The 19,428-nt window shown below is 42.8% G+C and overlaps 2 protein-coding genes across 2 annotated transcripts in view; one reads left to right on the top strand and one right to left on the bottom strand.

The window, feature by feature from the left end:
• CRIPT (CXXC repeat containing interactor of PDZ3 domain) overlaps nt 1-19,145 on the bottom strand; it is a 69,414-nt gene extending 50,269 nt beyond the window's left edge. The window contains exons 1-2 of the mRNA XM_069234022.1: nt 18,989-19,145; nt 2,015-2,080 (exon numbers count right to left, since the gene is read on the bottom strand). Coding sequence (XP_069090123.1) covers nt 2,015-2,080; nt 18,989-19,004 — 82 coding nt within the window. The 5' untranslated portion in view covers nt 19,005-19,145. The remainder of the gene's footprint in view (nt 1-2,014; nt 2,081-18,988) is intronic.
• Nucleotides 19,146-19,198: 53 nt separating this feature from the next.
• PIGF (phosphatidylinositol glycan anchor biosynthesis class F) overlaps nt 19,199-19,428 on the top strand; it is a 125,116-nt gene continuing 124,886 nt past the window's right edge. The window contains exon 1 of the mRNA XM_069234019.1: nt 19,199-19,333. Within this exon, the coding sequence (XP_069090120.1) occupies nt 19,225-19,333 (109 nt within the window). The 5' untranslated portion in view covers nt 19,199-19,224. The remainder of the gene's footprint in view (nt 19,334-19,428) is intronic.

The following is a 19,428-nucleotide window of genomic DNA, read 5'->3' as shown; positions in this document are numbered from 1 at the left end:
TATAATTATATAGCTCCTTCGAGGGCTCTTTCCTGTAAGGAGTAAACAAAATGAACACTAGTCATTTAGCAATTGTATTACTCTGAAAGCCAGCACTGGACCAAAATAAATCCATCTCAATTGTGGATGGGGGTTAAGGCGGAGTTAAAAAAAACACTTAGCAGCTTCCAAAAGAAGTTGAATCATGATTATATGGAAAAGAAGTGCATTCTACAGCCATGCAGATCATCTTGATACAGACCATAGAACCCAGACGGTCATGTTGCCATTAACCACAATGAAGATCAAAATGATCCTTAGCCTTAGAGAAAAGCAGTTACCAATTTCAAAATACATGGCATTTTTGTCAAAAATGTTGTATTTCTCCTACATGGATTGAATGTGTAAAGAAATATATTTTTAAAAGATAAGATCACAAAATGGTCAAATGGACATTTTATTTCTGAGCATTAGAGCTCATGTTAATTGTGCCTACTGCAGGTTCTATAAGTATTTTTTTACGAATACCCAGCGTCCTTCAAGTGCTATAAATTATGTGTCCCTGAAAAATGTGTTATGTAGGAGCTGTGAGCAATGATAAAAACCTCAGCAAAACACATGAATCTATATCGATATTTGCCTTTCTCTCAAACGCAATTAAAGCAGCTTTCGTTTTGTTAGGCTTTAGGCTGGGTTTTATTTGATAACTCAGTAGCACAGATTCTCTTTCCTACAAGGGATGTCCCTATGCATCCCTCGATCAAGATGCTTCAGCACCTGTACAACACTGTAGATGTGCATTTGAAGCAACCAGACATGACTATGCAGACTCACAAAACGGTCTGACCACGTTTTCTTATAGACAAATAAGAAAACGCATTAGAGGTAGAGAACTCATTTAGACATAAAATCCTGTCACATTAAAACCACTGAGATCACAGGAGGAACCTTGAATTTGTAAAACTTGATGAAAATATTCTAGGCTGACAAGAGAACTCAGACTTCCCCAAACCTCAATCACAGCAACACTGTAAATAAGGAATTCTATGTATCCGTGCATTTTAACCGCAAGTCAAGTACATACATTTGCCTGACATGCTCATCACAATGCTCCCTTTTTAGCACTAACACTAACCAATGCATTTGAACTAATGTGTAATGGAAAACTGTATAACAGCACAATTCTGACTAGTATATTACTGCTACTTGGCAAAGCACTTACACAAAGCTAAAAAAAAAATGCCTTTGTCCACCAATATATTAATTCAACAGGATTTTCCTAGTGAGTTTAACTGAAGTGCTAAAATCAAACGGCACTACTAAAAATAAAGTGGAATATAAAGATCACATAACATGTATAACACCTAAAAACTGAGAACCCAAAAGAGCAATTAGCATACTGGAGTATAATTATTTTTTTATTCCAGCTATTTCAGAAAACTCAATTGATAAAACATGTACAAATTAAAAGTAATTTTATGGTGCTAATATCAGGAATTATTAGTTATCATCGGATCACCCAAGTGAGCTGTCCATTAAGAAAATAATTAAGCAGAAAGGTTCCTACACTGGATTTCACTATGATCATTAAATGACATCAAATATTAAGATTAGATCAGGCATATTTTACCAAAAAACATAATTGAAAGAAATGTTAAAGGGAAAACTGCCCGAGCACTTGGAGTTAAAAGAGAAGTGTTGACCTTATGCTGCTATGTATGTTATACTGGGAAAGACTTAGCACCTAATTTAGAGTTTGGCAGCAGCAAGACAGATGTCGCATCTGCCATATTTATAGTCCCAGTGACAGCAACGCACCCTTAATACCAATTTCTGGCAGATGGTCCCATCCACCAAATTCGATTAAAGCCTTCAATTTGACATAGGCTATGAGCTTCATGTTTTTTCCAAAGATTTACATGCTCATACTTATGATAAACCTTCACGACCATAAAAATACACTTAAGAACATATTGTGATAAGTCAACATTAATATGTGCAACAGCTGAAATGACGTAATTTTATAAAAACATACCTGTGGTGTTTCTTGCACCATCTTTCCAAGTATCAGGAGTAATGACTGTGCCAAGCTTCTTCTCACCTTTAAACATACACATATATGCATAACGTTATTAAGCAGCCAAAAAGTCGTACGCGGTGTTTAGTCAGGAAGGGACATGATTTAAGTGATATTTAACTTTGTAACCAAACTTTAAGTAACCCTGGCGGCCAGACTGGATCAATATGGTAAAATAAATGTTTCGAAATTCAAAGCAATCTCAGTTTGGCTTGCTTGGTCTTGAACAAGGCGCTGTGGGTAGGACTCACCATCACAAAAAGAATGCATTAGTGGCCATGGGCTGCACATGCTGCAATGACGTAACAGATTGCTTGTGTTAAAAAATAAAATAAATATAAAAGTCAACCCACTCAGAAAACTAATGATAGATTACACTTTCTTTTGTGCATAGTTATGCGAAAGTGGAATGAAGGTGCATCTACTTTACGGTTATCTGATGACTGTATATCAACCGTGATGGGCTTTCCTTTTCCAAACCATTCTTCGTGGTAACTGAAAACAACCACTAAAATAAACCCCAGTATGCATGCGATTTTCAATGAAAACCCAGGATACGATAGAAGGTGCCCCTCGTAACATGTAGATCTTAGGCAGTTTAAGGGTGCAGTGAGGGTTACAATCAGAGCGCAGAACTCCCGAGTACATCTTTGCTACCAATGTGCGTGAATGCATAAATTAATTCAGCACTCATTAAAAGCGTGACCGATCAATGCACGCTACAGTTTATGTTTGAGTGTATAGCAACGTAGTAGTTGGAATTCTGGCGACGTGTCAAGATGCATTTTGTGGTTTGTGAAGAAATGCACTTTGGATTAGTTGCTGTTGAAGGGCGGTGGGTGGCCGAAAACAGCGCCAATTGAATCGACTTGATACTTATATGTGATTGGGTTACGGACATTAATGTGAGGGTCAGCAAGAGGATGTCCCAAGTGCTTTGGTGGATATCAGGTTGAAGGGGAATTTGACACTGGCGTTAATGAAGTCTTGATACTGGTCAAAAAGGATACAGGTCGGAGTGCACCCTGAGTGCAGGACACAAGTACTTTGAACAGAACATTTTCTTCTTAACCTTCTATAAGAGATGGAATAAGAAAAAGGCATAGGATCTCCATCTGCCTCAGAGTAGGGGCATTCTTTGCTAAAATACTTCAACACTCATATTTAAATATGTTAAATCATAAAGCTTGACAATGCCATACATAATGGTATACAAAACACGTGATGAGAGGGTTACAAGCGGGCAGATTGGGAATCAGGAGCCCAGTGCAAGGATATGCAGAATCTGGGTTTGGACATGAAGTGTATCCTTTCTTCTAGTTATTGATCGTATCGCAGTTTGTCACTGAGGACTGAGCCCACAGGGACTGCTGCTGTGGGGGGCATTTACTATACAGACATGCTGTGTAGCAAAGGTTTTAGGGTGCCAAGGCCTGTGTCCTTAAAGAAAAATGGCTAACGTTTGTGTGAATTGCAGTGTATTGTTGTGTCCCAGGTATGAATACCAGGGCTATATAGCGGCAAGTACAAAGCTGGCAAGGGAATATGCGGAAAGGTAGGGGCAGGAGGAGGCAAAAGCACATGATTTAGAAGTGGAGGTACCAAATACGGTCCCTTTGAAGATTACAATCCCACTGACTTTTGCATTGAGTGTTAGGAGCACTGGCAAAATAAATTTGCCACGATGTTTGCAGTTTAATTGGGTGATCCCTGGAGAAGCCGACTTGGCTGGATTGATTGTGTCTAATATGATCACTTATAAAAGAGTGGGTGTGAAGGTGAGACGCAGTTATTCCCATAGAGTGACGCCCTCAACTGTCCATTTACACTCTAACTTTGCTGTGGCAAGAAACATTGCTTTTGGTGATGCTGACCATAAGACATTCAGTCTCCAAAACTGCAGACACCATTTCATTCAGCAAAAGAATCATGCAGGTAAGTACCTGGCCAGCTAGGAGTTCTCAGCGTTTGCGGTGAAAGTGGATGTTTATCAACACATAACGAGGGTCTGCAAAAAACACAGGATGAAGGCCCCTCCAAACACTGATTTCCATGTGTTTCCACTTAGGGCAAGACCCTATTATATACTACCCACATATCACTCATCAGCTTAGGGTACGCACTCTGCAAAACCGCCATTCACAAAGAATTGTACCGTTTCAAAGTTCGCTGGGATGCTAGGCACAATAGGGGCCTATTCAGCCCAGTCATCGTCCTTGGTAATGATTTTCAAGAGCAACAAGACAAATAAAAGGACAATTTATTTCAATATCCAGGTAAATATACTGCACCCTCTCAAGGACAAGGCCTCAGTTTTGGTGTAGGTGAAAACTGCTGTAAAGACAGAGAAGCTGGCTCTAGATCAAAACTGTCAGTTTCAATGGCCTTCTGTTGTTTTAAGGATTTTATCAGATCGACTGTAATCAGAAACTTTGCCACGGGAAAGATCCTAAGGGGGCGATGCCAGCTGATGTTTATTCTGCGTTCTGTGCCATACTGGTGGATACCCTGCTGCTGGTGCCTGAGGAAACAACTCATAACGAAAATAACCCACCGTACACGGAGGGAAACTAGAATACAGGGAGTGCAGAATTATTAGGCAAGTTGTATTTTTGAGGATTAATTTTATTATTGAACAACAACCATGTTCTCAATGAACCCAAAAAACTCATTAATATCAAAGCTGAATATTTTTGGAAGTAGTTTTTAGTTTGTTTTTAGTTTTAGCTATGTTAGGGGGATATCTGTGTGTGCAGGGGACTATTACTGTGCATAATTATTAGGCAACTTAACAAAAAAAATATATATACCCATTTCAATTATTTATTATTACCAGTGAAACCAATATAACATCTCAACATTCACAAATATACATTTCTGACATTCAAAAACAAAACAAAAACAAATCAGTGACCAATATAGCCACCTTTCTTTGCAAGGACACTCAAAAGCCTGCCATCCATGGATTCTGTCAGTGTTTTGATCTGTTCACCATCAACATTGCGTGCAGCAGCAACCACAGCCTCCCAGACACTGTTCAGAGAGGTGTACTGTTTTCCCTCCTTGTAAATCTCACATTTGATGATGGACCACAGGTTCTCAATGGGGTTCAGATCAGGTGAACAAGGAGGCCATGTCATTAGATTTCCTTCTTTTATACCCTTTCTTGCCAGCCACGCTGTGGAGTACTTGGACGCGTGTGATGGAGCATTGTCCTGCATGAAAATCATGTTTTTCTTGAAGGATGCAGACTTCTTCCTTTACCACTGCTTGAAGAAGGTGTCTTCCAGGAACTGGCAGTAGGACTGGGAGTTGAGCTTGACTCCATCCTCAACCCGAAAAGGCCCCACAAGCTCATCTTTGATGATACCAGCCCAAACCAGTACTCCACCTCCACCTTGCTGGCGTCTGAGTCGGACTGGAGCTCTCTGCCCTTTACCAATCCAGCCACGGGCCCATCCATCTGGCCCATCAAGACTCACTCTCATTTCATCAGTCCATAAAACCTTAGAAAAATCAGTCTTGAGATATTTATTGGCCCAGTCTTGACGTTTCAGCTTGTGTGTCTTGTTCAGTGGTGGTCGTCTTTCAGCCTTTCTTACCTTGGCCATGTCTCTGAGTATTGCACACCTTGTGCTTTTGGGCACTCCAGTCATGTTGCAGCTCTGAAATATGGCCAAACTGGTGGCAAGTGGCATCGTGGCAGCTGCACGCTTGACTTTTCTCAGTTCATGGGCAGTTATTTTGCGCCTTGGTTTTTCCACACGCTTCTTGCGACCCTGTTGACTATTTTGAATGAAACGCTTGATTGTTCGATGATCACGCTTCAGAAGCTTTGCAATTTTAAGAGTGCTGCATCCCTCTGTAAGATATCTCACTATTTTTGACTTTTCGGAGCCTGTCAAGTCCTTCTTTTGACCCATTTTGCCAAAGGAAAGGAAGTTGCCTAATAATTATGCACACCTGATATAGGGTGTTGATGTCATTAGACCACACCCCTTCTCATTACAGAGATGCACATCACCTAATATGCTTAATTGGTAGTAGGCTTTCGAGCCTATACAGCTTGGAGTAAGACAACATGCATAAAGAGGATGATGTGGTCAAAATACTAATTTGCCTAATAATTCTGCACTCCCTGTAGTGAGGAATCCCAGGCTGGGTAAAGATCCAATGAAATACACGGTGTATCTTTAGGCTACTATCCATGCATGCTAATGCTAAAATATTCAGTTAAGGTGCAAGCACTGAGCCTAACAATGATAATAATTACAAATTAGTACACATTGCCTCAGGTTCGCATACTTCAGAAATGCAGTAACATATTTAAGATGGCTAAATTAGTGTGGTTTTATTGAAGGCCTTCTCTGACTTCAACAAAACTCACTCGAAGACGTGTCTTTTTTGCAGCAAAAACTGTTGGGACACTTGGGCAGTCCTTAATAAACCAGGACTGTCCAAGCAAATCCAGGCCGTTTGGTCGCTCTGGAGTCACAGAAGGCCTTAAATAAAATAAGATAGCCATTTAAGTTTAGAGCATTGGCCCACATGAACCTTGTGATAGGCGCCTAAAAAGTCCCATTCTGTATATTTCTTGGGGGCCTAAACATGTGGGGACGGTTAGTGGGCTCACAGAGCTGGAAAAACACCTCTCCTCTCTCGGGCTATTTCATAGAAACAATGGCCAGTGTAGGGACTCTATAAGAACTGTCACAGACCTGAACAAGAATATTTAAGGTAAAGGCTCCCCCACTTGATTCCAAGAAGCCAAGGAACATAAAAGTGGTGTATTACAAATCCTTATTATACACTCATCTACTGCATAAAAATTGCAAACATTTGCAAAAAACATACTGCAAAAAAATGCATTAATTATTAAAGCATTAGCAAAGGTGAAAAAAACTTCAGGAAAATTACTAACATTATAAAAAACAACCTGACCAAATCATGCAGAATGGTCTGCTATTCTGAGATGCACTCATCCTTGCATAGCTCCGCTGCCAGTCCATGAGCATAACCCGATCATCCTCAGCACTGCAATCGGCTCTCTAGCTCACAGATAAAACACAGCTATACTATTTAGCAATTAGCAAAAAACGTGCACATACAGTCTTTACTTCTGACATTGCTTAGGAAAATGAATTGTACGAATTACGTACACAGAACATAATTCTATCAATGAGAACTCGATTTTTCAAAGTGGCCTATAGATATTACTAGTAAAAAAATACATTTGTAATCATAAAAGACAGATTTATATACTATGAAAGCATTAAAAAAAAAAAAAAAAAAACACATCACAGGCCTACAAGCTTCCATAAGAAATTATCTAAAACCCTTATTCCACTACTCTCCCAAACGACAGAGAAAGAAGCGCTTGGGGGAAGGTTTTTTGTGATGGATGGAGCTGCTGTATGAGCAAGGAGATAGTGTTGGTGGTGTTTAGCAATGGGTGAAATGCATGCAAGGCAGGATTGTCCCCAGTCTTCATTTCTGTGTGCCTTAGTGACAGAGAAATGTAGGAGGCTATCCCTCTATGTAGTGTGCAAAACCAGGCACACTGCGTAGAAGGTCCAGGAAATCACATGTTGGTTTACAGGGATAAAAACTAGACCACCTAATGCTCTAATTTTTATGGTAGCTTGGTCAAGCAATTAGGCTAATCTCAAAGAAGTGCAAAGCATTTGTGTGCTCACAGTATCAATAAAGCAAGACACACACTCAAAAGAGTAACTCAAGACCAATTTATAAAAATACTTCTGATTTTTATAAGATTAAGACCGATATCAAAATCTGGTAAGTACTTTTTAAGTTATGAATTTTTTAAGTATAGAAAATGTCTCAGTTCTATGGATAATTATGCACCATAGGAATCAATGGAGAAATAAATGCATATAAAATCAGGCAATACGTTTACCAATGTCTCCTTTTGCAGGCAATTCGAGGTCACCTGTGGGCCCTGGGGGCCAGCTGGAGAAGGTCGGCGGCTCTCGGTTTCAGTGGGAGTAGCTGCAGAAAGTGGCTGGAGGTGATGCAAGGCCACTGCAAGGGACCACATGGAAAAGCATTGCACAGGTGGACTTCAAGGTGAGTATGGTGGGTTCCTTTGGAGTGTCGAGGTTGCAAGGGGTGGGGGACCCTTAAAACACAGTTTGATCTTCAGTACAGGGCACAGGGAGGCCAGGAGCAGAGCGAATCGGTGAGCAAGGAGCTGTGTGCAAAGATGTCCTTGGAAGCAGGAGGTAGGTTGCTTTGAGGGTCACTTGCAGGTCAGCAGGGGTACTCTGGTGGGAGAGACAGGTTTTTTCTGAAGACTCTAAACTGGGGCTTCCTCCTGGTCCTTTTTCAATCCGGAGTGGACTGTCCTTCTGGGTGTCTGACGTGGAGTGACCAGTACCTGGGGAAGCACACTTGTGGGTATTTTCCTTGCGGTCCATCAGGTGAAATTTGGTCTGGCTGCAGCATCTGGTTCCTTGGTCAGCAGCCGGTCAGTGATCTGCAATTCACTGGTCTTTTTTGCAGGAGAGTGACGCCTTCACTCTGGAGGGAGATCTTTGGCAATTTTCAGAAGTGTGGAGGTCCTCTGGAGGTTTTTAGAGCCTGTCCGATGTCCAAGCAACTCCTCAGCTGCGATTGTCGAGTCCTAGGTGCAGCAGGCAGGGTTTGGCACCTTTTTCTTAGTGCAGCAGGACTTCAGCTTTCGAGCCTTGGGTCTTCTTTGTTGCTGGTCTTCCTGGGTCCCTGGAATATAAATCTCTGGTCTAGGGTGGCCACTAAATACTGTATTTAATGGGCATTTAGAGGAGTTCCTAGTAGTGACCAATCGGTCAGATAACTTAGGGTGGCTACACCCACAAAGCGACCATTTCCTGTCGGCAGATGTCAATTCTCCATCCCTGATGGCTATTTTCCTACCATGCAAGATGGAGGAAAATGAAATGGAGGAGTCACCTTGTGGGTATTTTCCTTGCGGTCCATAAGGTGAAATTTGGTCTGGCTGCAGCGTCTGGTTCCTTGGTCAGCAGCCAGTCAGTGAACTGCAATTCACTGGTCTTTTTTGCAGGAGAGTGACGCCTTCACTCTGGAGGGAGATCTTTGGCAATTTTCAGAAGTGTGGAGGTCCTCTAGGGGTTTTTTGGAGCCCGTCCGATGTCCAAGCAACTCCTCAGCTGCGATTGTCGAGTCCCAGGTGCAGCAGGCAGGGTTTGGCACTTTTTTCTTGGTGCAGCAGGACTTCAGTTTTTGAGCCTTGGGTCTTCTTTGTTGCTGGTCTTCCTGGGTCCCTGGAATCTAAAGCTCTGGTCTAGGGTGGCCACTAAATACTGTATTTAATGGGCATTTAGGGGAGTTCCTAGTAGTGACCAATGGGTCAGATAACTTAGGGTGGCTACACCCACAAAGTGATCACTTCCTGTGGGCAGAGGTCAATTCTCCATCCCTGATTGCTATTTTCCTACCATGCAAGATGGAGGAAATTGAAATGGAGGAGTCACCTTGCATGCAACACCTTAGGGGTGGTGCAAACTAGGGCTGACCACTCCTCCTCTGCTGTGTGTGTTTTCCCACCGCTGCTCTCACCAAAAGTGGGGGTTTGCAACGGAACAGCCATCTGCTTCTAGAAGGAGGCTTGGGTTCGAGTTTCAAAGGTGGTAAGCCCAGTGAAGCTCGCTAGCAGTGCAGCGCACATTCCTGAGGAGGGAGGTGTGACACCTCTACCCAGGAAGGACTTTGTTCTGGGAACAAGAGAGCAGGAGCTCTCACTCCAGGGTTCCAGAATCTTGTCTGGTAGTAACAGGTTGGTTTTGACCAGCCAACAACCCTGCCAGGGTAGTTAGCTTTTGCAAGGGGCACCTCTAAGATGACCCCCTCCCATCCCCGGGTACATTTTGAAATAAATCCAATGCTGGTACCAATTTGCATTTATCATTCTGATTTGTTTGATACCAAACAACCCAAGGTTCAGAGTAGCTATCATGTAGCTGTGAAACTAGTACTGACCAGTGTCCAGCACATGCATGTAAAATGGCTGCTCTGTTCACTTATTATGTCCCAAGTTTGGAAAGGACACAGTAGGGGCATATTGCTTATGCATCTATGCCCACACATACAGTATACTACACCCTACCTTAGAGCTGGAAGGCCCGCCAGAGGGGTGACTTACCTATACTGCATGCAGTGTATAGTGGAAAGGGCACACAGGCTGTGTGCCATGTCGATTTTACATTTTAGGACTGCCCCAGGGCACCCAGCCTGCAATGGCGCATCTGGATGGATGGTCCTAGACGGTGGCACAAGCTGTGCTGCTGCCCTCAGGGGCCTACCCTTAGTCTCCCATGCCCTGGGTACCTAAGTACCATTTAGTAGGGATTTATAGTGGCAGCTAAAGGTTTTGCCAATTGTGCCAATGCATCACAACAGTTTTGGGAAAGAGATCTGGTCCAGGGAACCTGGTTAGCAGGGGCCTTGGGCACTAACAACTTTGAGACCACAAATACAGGCACAAAGTGAGGGCTAATCATGACAAAAGAGGCCTTTTCTCACACAGGTGTACAACATATATTTTCACTTCATGTAGGGGACTTCTTAGTGTACCTAAATAACCTGAAAAGTAATCTAAAACGGTTGAATGAAAGAGCACTTTGCTACAGTAACTGGCATTTAGATAAATTGACGCAAATCAATTTTGTTTTTTACTGGTGCCCTGTCTACACTAGATTAGGGAGCACGTCTCAAGTTCCCCCTGATATTGCAAGCTGCACCATTTACAAATTTATGGTTTACAAACTTATGGAATCATGAAAAAACGAACAAGGGTAGGATCGTTCCTGGGGTGGGACACTTTATTCTATAGAATTTTAAGTCAGTCTGTCCATCTAAATGATTGGTTGGGTAGCAGCCACAAAAATGTTCCTCTTCTCTGATGTTTATACTCGTACCTCAGGGCTGCAGGTGCAATTGTCACACAGAAACCTTTAAAACATTAAACAGCTGCCTGGGGCAGTTGGGCTTCCAGAGTAAGGTACTTGCTAACTAATTAATAGGCCAGTTTATATCTGGTATGTTTCGATGAGTGGGTATCTGAATAGTGGTTTGAGTGACTAAATGTGGATGACTGTGGGTGATGGATGAATGTGTGGGTGATTAGACGAATTGTTAGAAAAAAGGGTAATTGCATGAATAATAAATCATGAGAGTGGGGATTAGCTTTCTGCCATTCTTCACACTGATAGAACATTCACCCATTTGCTGAATACTGCCCCCTCCACTAACAAGACATTTTCAAAATTAAGGTAACTATATTCTAAGAATGGAAAACCAGGACAGGTTACCAACCTGGCACAAGGACTACAGTTTGGCTGCTGGGGACACAGAAGAGGAACTAAAGTCTCTTCACCATCACAGGAGGACTACACTCCACTATCAACACAGATAAAAGGCTACAAATATTAATTATCCAATTAAAGGACTTTTGAATACCCACCTTCCATGTCTTGTGTGTGGGATTATACGTCCACCAAATGTCTGTAACTGTCCACTTTAGTTAATAATAGATTCCATTTTTAATATGCGACGCACTGAAATTCACAGCTGCATAACACCTAAGTTCTCTGCAAACACTCCAAGAGGCTTCTTTATCAAACGTCAGTAGCCTATGGGCATTTTAAAACACATAAGGCCAAAAATATCAATGAAAAGCTATCATTTTCATAGGCTCACCAAAAGTGGTTGCTTTTCCTTTAGCCGATACTAGTAAAATGAGTTGCAAATTGTGCATTGAGGTACAAATCACTGCGGAATAGAAGGGACAGGAAAAACTCTGAGCTTTCAGTGCAAAATTAATGAAATCGCAATCACAAAACACATTTTGACGGGGTGGCGGTGGCAAGAAGAGAGTTAAGTAGGAGACAGCATGGCAGACACAGCTTCCAAATTCAAAGTAGTGCAGGTGACGATAAATAAGTAGATTGAGAGAATGGGTGCATGAGCAGTCAACTTCGAAGAATGAAATGGAAAATACAGTGCAATGTGACTAATTCTAAACAATACAAGTGTAGGAAATTATTTTCTTTTAGAGTATTGTACATGTACTTAGTCTGTAAAGCTGACAATACTAAACAGAACTCCATAATAAGCAACAGGGATATTCCCGGTGCCTCAGACTGAAGTGACAAAAAAGCACTCTGTGCTCTATAATGTTTTGTTGATTGGAATGTGTTTGTTCCTGTGTTTGTTCCAGTTTATAATTAAACATTTAAAAAGTAGCAACCCACTAACAGAAGAAATTACTTTAAATGAGCCCATATTCAGATTTTACCCTTGATAGATCTTTTTTTCTACAGTGCATAGGAGTTGTAAACACTAGCTTGCTTGCCATCATGACAAGGGCTAGTTTACTAAATGTGCAGGGATTAGTTGGTAGAACTTAATTCCAATTATCCTGGACACTGGAGAGATATTTGTATAGATGGTGAAGAGACATTTCATAATGATGCTTGGACACATCTCTGGCTCACCCTTCAGCGTGTGCATTTTGGAGACTACTTTAGAGTAGTATTGAAGGCTTTATACTGTAGTGAGTTAATGGAGGTTTGCATCAATGGAAATTTGTAAGAAATTAACATGTTGTCAAAGGGAACAAAGCAAGGCTGCCCTCTCATTGTTCTTTCTGTTAACACTGAAACCCTGACAATTGCTATAAAATCGATGCCAGAATCTAAGGAATCAATTTGTACATCTCAGATCGATACTCTATGCAGATGACATGCTACTAATATTATCTGATCCTCCCAACTCAATTTCAGTTGTCTTTTGGTGCACTATATGGTTATATAATAAAACCGAGTAAATCTTATGTCTTCCCTTGTGAATACTCACTTTAAGAATTATTTTGATCATTTAAACAGAATATGAAATAATTTTTTTAAAGATATAGATGAATCTGATGGACTTACAAATCTCTTTCAGTTTAATTTGTTCCCACTATGGAGAGCCTAGACTGGGAAAACTGAATATTAGTTACAAAATGGTGATTGTTATCCACCAATCCTATAGTTTCACAGTTGAAATGAACTATTTGAAAGAATCAATTTGGTAACAGGATTGCTTCTACAAAGAGATTTAGTATATGTAATGTTCTGACTATAGATTATCTCAAAGATAAAGCTACATGTCTTTGCTTAGTTACAAAAGCTATCTACTGTAGCTTAAAAACAGAACTTAAACTTCAAGCGTAAAAATTACCTAGTGAAATTTCACAAAGAATGGGTTGATTGTTTGGACTTTTCTGATAATGCACAATCATGAGAGCATACTAATGAAATTAGTACTTTTCCCTTCCACTTCACAATAGTTGGTTCTACTTAAGATCTATAAATAGTTACTAAGTTATTTTCATAGCATCTTCGGCTCATCAACAACTTTGTTTCTGCGGCCAATGTACTATACTTCTTATAATACAGCCAGTCCTACTGGGCATGGAGCCTTATTATCCTTGCAGCCCACAGCTTAAATTGGTTGCTGCTTTTTCGCAGCTGTAAACTAAGTTGGATGCTTCTTTATTTAAAAAAAAGAAATAATAATAAAAAGAAGCAGAAAACAAAAATTTAGAAGAAAATCTCTTCAGACCCTGCCAATGGCTGCAGGCACATCATGACCAGTCACAAAGGAAGGAACAGCAGAAATATGTAACTAAACATTACAGAGAAAAAAGACAGATAATTATATAAGTTAGTAGGGAGTCTACCAGCGAGGATGAAAGCAGTTGCCATGCTCCATAGACATTGCTACTAGGGTGACCGGCATTTTCAGTGGTGAGCTTATCAACAGGGAGACCACATGCACTCAGTTATTGAAGTACATGTGTAGTTGAGCTAAGACAGCTGGTTCGGATGTTTTGGCATTAGACCAATTACTGTCTCTGCCCCTGATACAGTACATAAGCAACTTATTTATCATTTTACTTATGTGCACAAAAATCAATTTTTTTAAAGTAATTCCACATCTACAGTCCTTTTAAAGAGGCAACTGATTTCCTTCATCAGGACCAAAAAGCAAAATAACCCACTTACTCCTCATGAAATTCTTTAAAAAAATGTGTGAGTGAGATGGAGAGCACAGCAGGACCTGCCAGGCACACACTGGAGTGACTGTTCAGCCAATATGAAGACTGACAGGGCATACCCAGTTTGAAGTTGCTGGTCTGTTACAGAGAAATGGGCCAGATGTGGTGAAGTAGCTCTGGGTTAGTACATCCAACCCAGGCACGGAAAAGCACAATGATAATGAAGGGTCCCTAGTTTGTACATATCTGGCTCTTAACTAGGGAGACCAGGGTTCCAAGACCCTGTCTCCACAAATCAGACTCCGAAACTCTAATTCTTCCACAGGGAAGTCCAGTTCCTCTGTGAACAATGAGGGCAGCCTCAGTGAGGAGGACATCCTTTTAGCAAGGATGGCCAAAAGATTAGATTTGGAGAAACAACATCTAGCTATAGAAAGGGAGAGAAAAGAAATGGGTTGCTAACCCATAAATAGTGGTAGCAACAAAATAACTAGGAACAGAGAGTATTCTGACACCCCTAAAATCCCTAAAGGGGTTGTCCCCAAATATGAGGATGGTGATGACATCACCAAGTGGTTCATAGCCTTTGAGAGGGCCTGTGGAACCATAAGATTAAAAAAGTCTCATTGGGGAGCTCTCCTCTGGTAACTGTTTACTGGTAAGTGCACGGATTGGCTCCTCACACTCACTGGTGCAGATGCTGAATCCTATGACCTCATGAAGGCTACCCTGATTGAGGGCTTTAGGTTCAGGGGGCTCACAAAACCTCAAGCCAATCCTGGGTTGATATTGTAGACTACTCAGTAAAAACACTGGATGGTTGGGTAACTGGAAATGAATTGCATGACTATGATGGGCTTTATAATTTGTTTATGAAAGAACACATTTTAATTAACTGCTTCAATGAAAACTTGCATCAATATCTGGTAGACCTAGGTCCAATTTCACCCCAAGAATTGGGAAAGAAGGCAAACCACTGGGTCGAGACTAGGGTAACCAAAACTTCCCCTGGGGGTGACCAAAAGAAAGGGGTTACACAGCCTCCCGGGGAGAAAGTGGGTGACACTCCTAGAAGTAAAGAAAAAGAGTCCTCTGTAGGCCCCCAAAAACCTGTTCAGGTGGGTGGGCCCCCAGACACATCCCAAAACAAAAGTAGGTGCCAGGGTAAGAACTGGGATGCCACAACTGTAGACAGACAGGGCACCACACCAAGGGCACTTCTTGTCCCAAAAACAAACCCCCTAGCAAAACCCCAGGGACGACCAGTGTAGCCAGTGGGGATGACTCCTCAGATGAGGAGGTCCTCATAGCGTTCAACTAGAAAATGGGCCCAACAGGTGAGTTGGAGATTCCAGAGGTAAGTAGACACTTCCACCACCTAGTGGTGAATGGAATCCCCGCCACTGCCCTGACAGACACTTGTGTCAGTCACACTATTGTGCAAGACAGGCTGGTGCTCTCAAACCAGTACATCCCAGGTGAGACTGCCATAGTAAGTAAGGTTTAGCCCAGACAAGGTCACTAATAAGCCTGTGGCTTTAGTGCGATTAGAAGTGGGTGGGACGTTTAGCTGGAGAAGGGTGGTAGTCAGTGGAGACCTCCCCCTGGATTGGCTCCTTGGAAATGACCACACAGTGGTTGGTCAGAGCCCCAGAGAGGAACTGGTCCAGTGCAAGTCCTCTCCCAATGATTATGGAGGTGCTGCCCCTGCAGTAACTGCAAGTAGGCCCCAGAAGAAAAAGAAAAAGAAAAGAAAACAGTGCAGGAAATGTGGACAACCTTTAGCCAATGTCCCAGTAAGCCAAGGAGATTCTGCTCCAGTAGGGGAGAACTCCAAAAGTAGCACTGGTAAAGTCCATCCTGACCCACAAGAAGCCCTGGCTAGTCAGGCAACTGTTAAGCATGAGTGGGTGGCTCCTCAGCTAACAGAAGAAAGAGTGGAAGAAGGGTGTTCACTACAAAAAGTAGCAACCCCTCACTCTACCACAGCAAACAGGCACCCTGAACCCAAAGGAGCCTGTAACTTAGCCCCTTCCCTTGTTGGTGAAGAGCTAAAGGTGTGGTTCTGGGCACTGACAGCTGTCAGTGGCCTCTGCTGGGCGTTAGCCTTTATGGTTGCACTGTCCTTGGCATGGTGGTCTGACCCCACGCCAAATAGCAACTTAGGCCCCCTGACCCTCTTGGTCAAGGTGGGGTTACTCCGGCTGTGGGTAACCTTTTTGGGTAAGCTAGGGGTGATCCTGGCTAAGATAGGATTAGCAGAGGAGGATACCTCTAGCCCCAAGATAAAAAAAGATTGGGTGAAGACACTAAAAACATAGACAAGAAGCAATTCAGGCTAGGTCCTATCACTGTGGAAAGAGGTCAGTTCTCCAGAGGGAATGATCTGAAAAGGAGGATGTAAGGCAGAGTAGGCCCTGCAACAAACCAGCCTGTTTCCCTACTCTTCCTCGCCCGACAGACTAGGAAGACTCTCCCAGCTTTCGCTGAGTCTCCTGGCCGGTGGGCTGGGGGTTGGGGGGGGGGGGGGGAAGACCAGGAAGGTCCCTAAGGGCTGCACCATGTGTTGTGCCACCCTAAGGGACCCCTCACCTAACACATGCACACTGCCATTGCAGATTGTGTGTATTTGTGGTGAGAAAAAGGCAAAGTCGACATGGCATCCCCTCAGGATGCCATGTACACAAAATACTGCTTGTGGCATAGGTAAGTCACCCCTCTAGCAGGCCTTGAAGTCCTAAGGCAGGATACACTATACCACAGGTCAGGGCATAGCTGCATGAGCAATATGCCCCTACAGCACCTAAGTCGATTCTTAGACATTGTAAGTAGAGTGTGGCCATATTAAGTATATGGTCTAGAGTTTGTCAAAACGAATTCTACAGTTCCATAATGGCTACACTGAACACCGGGAAGTTTGGTATCAAAGTTCTCAGAATAATAAACCCACACTGATGCCAGTGTTGGATTTTTTACAAAATGTACACAGAGGGCAGAGATGCCCCCTGTATTTAACCCAATCCTTCAGTGCAGGACTGACCGGTGTGTGCCAGCCTGCCATTGAGAGATGAGTTTCTGACCCCCTGGGGTGAGAGCCTTTGTGCTCTCTGGGGCCAGAAACAAAGCCTGCACTGGGTGGAGGTGCTTCACACCTCTCCCCTGCAGGAACTGTAACACCTGGCGGTGAGCCTCCATGGCTCAGGCCTGGTGTTACAATGCCCCCAGGGCACTACAGCCAGCGGAGATGCCCACCTCCTGGACAAGCCCCCACGTTTGGCGACAAGTCCAGAGGGATAATGAGAAAAACAAGGAGGAGTCACCCCCTCAGCCAGGTCCACCCCTAAGGTGACCAGAGCGGAAGTGACCCCCTCCTTGGAAAATCCTCCATATTGTCTTGAAGGATTTAGCCAATAGGAATAGGGATGTGCTCCCCTCCAGAAAGGGAGGGAGCACAAGCTGGGCCATTGGCTCCTGCCCTGTGACCCTAACACACCCGTAAATTCAGTATTTAGGGGCAACCGTGAACCTAGGATTTTGGATTCCTGACGACCTACAAAGAAGAAGGACCACCTAGCTGAAAGACCCCACAGAGAAGAAGGAAGACGACAACTGTAATCCTCAATGATAGTTTGGATGGATCCCGCATTCATCTTTGAGAGATACTTTTCCCTTTCAGGACCTGGCAGATACATTTTAACAGATGTGGTTTCAATATGATTTTCGTGAGAATGAGGAATGTAGTATCTGCTGCGCCCTTGAATAAAGATAAATAATGGGGCTGTACAAATTATGAGTTCAGCTGGAACATATGCTGAGGAATGGTATTCCTCCAAGAGATTACACCTACTTCAAGCAGACGAAGTCTCTGAATGAAATTTCGGGGAAACCCATGCAGAAATCGACACCATAAGTTCGATATCTACAAGCTATTGAAAAATGCACAATATTCAAACCTCACCACCCCTTCCTTCCTTCCTCCCGCCCCCCCGGAAATTAGTGAGGCAAAATGTAATGAGAAATAGAGGAGAGATAATAGTTTTTTTTTTAACGGGACAATCATGACGAGGCCCTAAGTGGTGTGTGTGACTCGCACATTTAGCTGATATGAGACCTGGTGAAGAGTTGCCTGATTTAGATAATAAGACTGGACACTTAACTGCATCGGCTCATAAACTGACCCCTCCAGCATCTCAAAGTAGCCTATGATTGCACGTATCTTTTTGGTCATTCAGGTGAAAGGCAAAATATGTAATTCAGCAATCTAAGTTTTCTCATCTGAAACATACCGTAGCTATCTATGGCTTTCCCAAAGCTGTACGTTAACCTTACGTTTTGAACTCAATGGGTAAATAGGATAAAATATGAACACCAACTTGCATAGAAATGTTGCAATTGTTGGAGCAAGCGTTGCCCAAAACTGTCTGAAGAGTAGCCTAACTTAGACACTAAGACTAAGGGGACAGTATGTATTATTGAAGCACCCTTGTTAGGAAACAACGATGAGCAAACTCTGGCAATTTGGATATGCCCGCCGAGATTTCAAGCATATGTCGCCAAGACCCGGCAAATCAATTAGAATGACAAGTGCTTATAAACAAGCTTTGTTTGACGCTCGTTATACAAACAATTGACGGAAAATAAAATAGTCAGCGAGGGCTCTGTTCTAGTTTCGTTGTATTGCGCTAGGTCAATCCACGCCTTAGGGAACATTGTTATGTGGGCTCCCTTTCAAACCAAGCTATAGTAACTATTATTATGTGGGTAGTTGTTCAAGCCACGCCATAAAATTAATAATCCCCCACCGCCAGCTGAATAAATAGCTTCGCAATGGCGTCAACAAGCCCTTTGTCCTAACCCGTCCTCACACTCACATTTGTCGCAGACCATGGCTGGTGTTTGGAAAAATAACTTCTGCTGTCCAGTATGAGCCCGATAGATCCCCTCAAATGAGCACTAGATTCCAACCAAACGACCGGGACGTCTCAAAACATAAACAGGAAATAACCTCTCTCCATCAATAACTTCCGCAATCAATGTATTTGACCAATCACCAGCGTCCAGTCCTGCTTACGATACGAACTTCCGCCAATCACAAGGGCATCTCCGCATGGCTCTCATTTTCGCCAACCAAGAGGTCACGGTCAGTGTTCTGCCAATCGTCACTTTACGATTTGAGGCCCTTGAATGTACTGCACCACGCAGTGAACGTTTCTTAGGTATACACGACTTATTAAAATCTTGCGATATATATATCCTCCTAAAGACGTTCTTCTCTGAAAAATTGCGGCAGTGTGTTCGGGAAGGGGCGTGC

The sequence above is a fragment of the Pleurodeles waltl genome, chromosome 5, assembly GCF_031143425.1.
Source record: "Pleurodeles waltl isolate 20211129_DDA chromosome 5, aPleWal1.hap1.20221129, whole genome shotgun sequence".
Taxonomy (NCBI): Eukaryota; Metazoa; Chordata; class Amphibia; order Caudata; family Salamandridae; genus Pleurodeles; species Pleurodeles waltl.
This window is presented reverse-complemented; position numbering and strand designations above follow the sequence as displayed.